This window comes from Mastigoproctus giganteus, chromosome 5 (genome assembly GCF_048544385.1).
Source record: "Mastigoproctus giganteus isolate SK-2022 chromosome 5, ASM4854438v1, whole genome shotgun sequence".
Lineage (NCBI taxonomy): Eukaryota > Metazoa > Arthropoda > Arachnida > Uropygi > Thelyphonidae > Mastigoproctus > Mastigoproctus giganteus.
In genome coordinates, this window is record NC_143579.1 from 115,435,207 (window position 1) to 115,441,206 (window position 6,000).

At 37.5% G+C, this 6,000-nt stretch overlaps 1 protein-coding gene across 1 annotated transcript in view; it reads left to right on the forward strand.

The window, feature by feature from the left end:
* mbc (dedicator of cytokinesis protein myoblast city) overlaps window positions 1-4,944 on the forward strand; it is a 966,604-nt gene extending 961,660 nt beyond the window's left edge. The window contains exon 41 of the mRNA XM_090373417.1: window positions 4,778-4,944. Within this exon, the coding sequence (XP_090229543.1) occupies window positions 4,778-4,921 (144 nt within the window). The 3' untranslated portion in view covers window positions 4,922-4,944. The remainder of the gene's footprint in view (window positions 1-4,777) is intronic.
* Window positions 4,945-6,000: the final 1,056 nt, after the last annotated feature.

Sequence of the window (6,000 nt, forward strand, 5' to 3'; positions counted from 1 at the left end):
ATGTTCAGATATGCTCCAGCATTCATAGTGCCCTCCAAGCCAGCCGGGCTAGCCGGGTGGGTAAAGTGCTTGGCAACCCAAGCACTTTACACAACCTGCTTGGCAACCCAAAGGTCGCGGGTTCGATTCCTGCCTAGGGCTTGGATCAAAGTACTGCAAAAACCTTGGGAGGTGCGTTATGGCCACAGAAGCCCATGCGCCAACAACTACCAAAAAAAAAAAAAAAAGTGCCCTCCACTGGGATTAGGGACTAAGGATACAATGCCACAAAAACATGCCCTACACTATTACATCTTTTCTGGCATCTTTTTTATAGATAACCACAAAACTGCGTACCAGTATCTCATTTGGTTTCCTTCATATTTGCGTTCTTTGGTCAGTGATGAAAGTGTAAATCAAATCTAATCACACCATGAGTTATTCCCTGTCTTCCTTGCATCCATGCTTTGTATTCTTGGTACCAATGCAGCTGTATTTTCAAGATTATTTCCAAATGGTGGCTGGCTTTGGGCTTCCTCCCATTCCTGTAATGCTTTCTTCTTTTTTTCTTTTTTTTTTTGCATGGTGTGGTTAATGATGCCTTTTGATATTCCTGCATTAAACATAGAGGTTGATTGTTCCATTGTTTGGTAATAATCACTCTTGATAATCTGCTTCAGCTGTCAAGTACCTCTTTAAGTCACTTTACATTTACAGCTGCATCTGTTCATGGATTTTTTTTTATGGTTTTTCATTTGTTAAAGACTTGAATGACACTAGGCTTTGTACACCTGACAAATGCAATTCCTTTCTGCTATAACAGCTGCTAAATGCACACTGAACATACCTCTTTCAAAGTCAGCGAGATCCTATCCATTCCACATTTTTGTTGAACTGATTCAGGCATAAATTGGATCACACTGCTTCATAGCACTTTCCTGCTGATGTCCCACCTTGTGCTCTCTTCAGTTTACACGTTTTTTTGTTTACATGTTTACATCTTGCTATACTTGTCCCCTAATCAAAATGTAACCTACTCAGACCTAGGAGAATTAGTGGTTCAACTTCTTCATCCCCTAGGATGAAGAAATTGAGGAAGTTGTACCACTTCCCCATAACAGATGGTGACTTTAACAATTACCATCTGTTATGGGGAAATCAAAATTATTAAAAAATTATTTGACCAGTAAAATTTGATTACTCTCAATAATGGTGTCCACACATATGCATTTATCTACAGGATCCACTTCAGCTATTGATGTCTCTCTCTCTGCTCAGCAGCCATATACAGGGTGATTCACTACCAGTGCGACAAACTTGCAGGAGGTGTAGGGGGCAAAGACAAATCGGAATCACATAGCATTGCAGGGTCCGAAATGCCTTTGTCATGTGGCAGAGGACATTGAACGGGAGGTCGTGTGAACAGCGATCCCGCTGGAAGTCAGCATTTGCGAACCGGTTCCTGAGGCAGTAGGATGGACGAGTATTCAAATGTTGAACTGGCCGACATGCACCTCGCGTATGGAGCTGCGGACTGTAACGGGCGTGCCGCTCTACGCTTGTACCAGGAACGTTTCCCGCACAGGCGTGCTCCTCATCATACGATTTTTGCACGTGTGCACAGAAGGTTACGTGAGACTGGTTGTTTCACGAGAGGCACCATGAATCGAGAGCGAATGACGAGGACGCCAGACAATGAGGAGAATGTCCTACGTCTTGCAGAAGGCAGTCCGATTACGAGTACTCGAGCAATAGGCCAACGATTGCGTGTTTCCCAATCCACTGTATGGAGGATACTGTCAACAAATCAAATGAGTCCATACCATCTGCAACGCATCCAATCATTGGAGCCTGCGGATTATCCACTCCGGAGGACTTTTGCTACTTGGTTTCTTCAACAGAAACGGTTCGCAAATGCTGACTTTCAGTGGGATCGCTGTTCACGTGACCTCCCATTCAATGTCCTCTACCGCATAACGAAGGCATTTCGGACCCTGCAATGCCATGTGATTCCGATTCGATTCGTCTTTGTGTCCCCTACACCTCCTGCAAGTTTGTCGCACTGGTAGTGAATCACCCTGTATATATATACACACACACACACACACACACACATGCACACTCTATTTAGATGGACTATTCATAGTGATCTTCTGGGTAGTGACCATTACCCAGTGATTGCCAGATTGATACAAAAGTTCCAGATTGATGGAACTTTTTCAAGGTAAAATGGGATATATTACAAGCAACTAACAATACTGGAAGAAAAGCAAGTTCAATAAACATCCATAAACTTGGCCACAAAATATATATCTAACCAAATACTACAGGCAGTGGATCAAATGAATCCAAAAGAATCCAAAAAAATATCAGCACGCTCAAAATTGTGGTAGAATAATGAATGCAGCACATTAGCTGTGCTGCATTCATTATTCTACCACAATTTTCTACCACAAAAAGAGAAGAACGGAGCATGGAACATGTTCAGGAAATTCCCAACAACTGCAAATCTTCTCTGCTTTAAACAGGCTCAGGCAGAAGCAAATCATATTAGCCAGACTAGCAAAAGGAAAGCATTGAAGCATTTCACCTCCATAATTAAGGACTACAAAAATACAACATATGTACTTAAAACATCCAAGCATCAACCTTCCCAACTCACTGTTAATGGTTATGATGATACAAACCCAGTGGAAATCGCAAATATATTGGGCAAATCATTCATGAAAATCTCAGCTATACAAGGCACAGGCTGAGAAACATTTCATCAACTTCAAATCAGCATCTTGCTGCATATAATCTCCCCTTCACAATATCAGAATTGCACCATGCTCTAGTCACCACCAAACTCAGTGGAGGAGGACTAGATGAGATACATTATATCATGAATGGTTACTTCTCTACAACAGAATATTCAAAGACAATACCTTCCGGGGAAAATGGCATCATGCTTATATTTTGGCATTTCCAAAACCAGGAAAAGATCCTACAAATCCAATACATTACTGACCTATTTCACTCACAAGCTGTATGAGCAAAGTCCTGGAAAAAAATGCTTAATGCCCACCTAACCTGGTTTCTAGTTCAAAATAACCTCCTTAACCCAGTGCATTGTGATTTCCATGCAGGCAGATCCACTCTTGACATAGGCAAAAATAAACATCTGTAACAATTTTGTATGAAAAGAACACCATGTGTCATAAGTCTCTTTGACATAGAAAAAGCCTTGGACACAACTTGGAGATATGGTATAATGCGAAACCTGTATGATGTAGGACTATGTGGATACCTGCCACACTTCCTACATCACCCCTCATTTCAAGTTAGAGTTGAGAACCAGTTATCTTCAAATTTTATCCAGGAAGAAGGGGTCTCACAAGGTTCAGTACTAGTGCCACCCTATTTAACATAATAATGAATTCAGCAGCACAAGATCTACCACAAACAGTGTCCACTGCCCTGTATACTGATGACTTCAGCATCTCCTGCCACTCTCCTAATAATGGTAGAAAGACAGTTGCAAGGTGCCATCAACAAAGTTGTTAAATGGTCCCAAAACAACGGTTTTTGCCTCTCACCACAAAAGACTGTCGGGATACACTTCTGTAGGAAGCATAACGTACATCTTGGTGTGGTTTATAGCCAAAAACGTAGCTTCCTTGAACATATAAAAGAGCTTCGGATTACATGTCTTAAAAGCAAGCATTACCAGTGGGAGGAAATTGCACATCAGTAAAGCCAGCTTGTTATCAAAAGTTGTACATGTGAGATGTCACTCAGACACATGCATATCATTAGGTTTAACTAATTCCTGAATTTTTCCTAATTGTATGAAAATTAACAGAGATGTCCAGAATATTCAGTGGAGAAAACATTTTCAAAAACAGCTATTAGGATTATCAATTGTGTGGATAGAGTAGATGAAGAGCCCAAATTGCTGAAATATTATCTGTGATCTCATCAGCTCTGTATGCCCAGATCAGGGTTAAATAATGAAATGCCGGTGTAACTTTTAATGGATAAAATGTTAAAAATCTTTCATATACATGTTTCTTTCTCAAAACAGTAAGAAACATAATTTATAACTGCTCATTTTTTCTCACAATGAGAACAAAATCAACTATCATTAAGTAATATATTCTTTGTTTGCTATTAATATTGTAGGCCATTTTTGGCAAAACTGATTTATCTGTAAGTTTAAAAAATTCCTTTCAGGTTTCAGTTGTATTTATTTATGTAATTAAATCAAATTGAAACCAGATGTCCTACCTTAAGACAGCATGATGCCAGATAGTCATGACATCAGTAGTAGCTAACAATAATCAAGAATGCAAAATTATCAGTTTATAAAAATGGTCCAGTCCAGAAAATTCAGAAAGAAAGTAAACAAAGTTTCAGCTCAGTTTTGCAGATATTGCATAAGTAAATTAATTTTTATCTTGACATTTCAATCTTGATCATAATGTAAGATCATTGTTGTGCTTCTTTGTATAAACCTTGAAAATACATAATTTTATAAAAAATGAATCAAGGAACTTGAATATTTGGTTTGGGTACAACACTGTTATTCTGAAACTTATTATTAGTATTACCTGTAAACTGTTAGTATTGCCTGTAAACTGTTAGTATTGCCTGTAAACTGTTATTATTAGTGTAAGGTGGAGAAGTACAGCATTATTACCGTAATGCTCCACATTCCTTAAAATGTAATTTTTTATTAATTACTTTGTTACTTATTTTAAAATAGAATTTAGATTTTATTTCAAACATCTATAGTTAATTCTTTCCTTGTATTTAGCCTCCTCCTCCACTTCCCATAAAGGAGGGGACACCAACACCAATGCCAAAAAAACCTCAACGACCTGCAACAGAGAGTGTCGAGACTCCACCACTTCTTCCAAAGAAACCTCACAGGACTGCTTCTGAAATGACAGGAAGTTGACACAAAGTTTTTAATGATATTGAAGTGCCTTTAATCTTGCTTAATATGTCAGTATATACAGACAGGGATGTGTCTATAATTTTATGCCCATTATTCCCCATTCTTTGGAACAGTGTAGAACTGACATATGGGGTTGAAATGATTGGAATATGCAAAAATTAAGATTAGATAAAATAAGCAAGAGGCAGTTCTAATTTTAAGCATATCCTCCCATGCCAAATTATGAACTGCCCATTTTCAAAGGGTTGTTTGTAGATATTGTTTCTCACATTGTTTTACACAATAGCTCAATGTATTTGTTTATGCATTTATTTTGACTCTGCATGCATGCATGCATGCATGCATGCATGTGTGTGTGTGTGTGTGTGTGTGTGTGTGTGTGTGTGTGTGTGTGTGTGTGTGTGTGTGTGTGTGTGTGTGTGTGTGTGTCGGATATGACTGGATGATTATAAATATTTATTGACCACTGTAACCATTCACAATAGCAAAAATTATCCTTAAAAATAACTTTATTTGCTACTATTTTGAGTTTAAAAAAAGTAGGCATTTGCAGAAGAGAAGTTTTCAGTTCAATTACTTTTGTTATTAAAAATCAAAGGTGCCTTTTAATTAGCACAAAAATTAAATAATTAAGATCTGATTTGTATTTTCATAATGCAATTTTTACAAAGGGAAAAACAGACTCAGTGCATCAGTTTGAAATACCTATTTGTTAGATAATTAGAATAGCTTAAACCTTTCTGGGTAAGAGACAGGAAGTTGACACAGATCTTAAGAAGATATCAGAACACATATCAGATCTTAAGAAGTTCAGTTAAAAGTTTATCATTGCTATATAATTCTACATTTTTTTTTAATTGCGGATATGCTTCTTCAATGCTGGTTATTGGTAAGAATTAACTACAATGAATATAATATTCTTTATTTTGTTTTCAAAAAAATTTTAGATGACTTGTTTATATAAGTGTTTTTGCATAACCAGAATTGAGCTCCATAATGACTATTTTGTTTCCTGCTACATTTCGATTAATATGAAAATAATATAATTAATATTCTCTCGTTCCTTGTCACTTGAAATT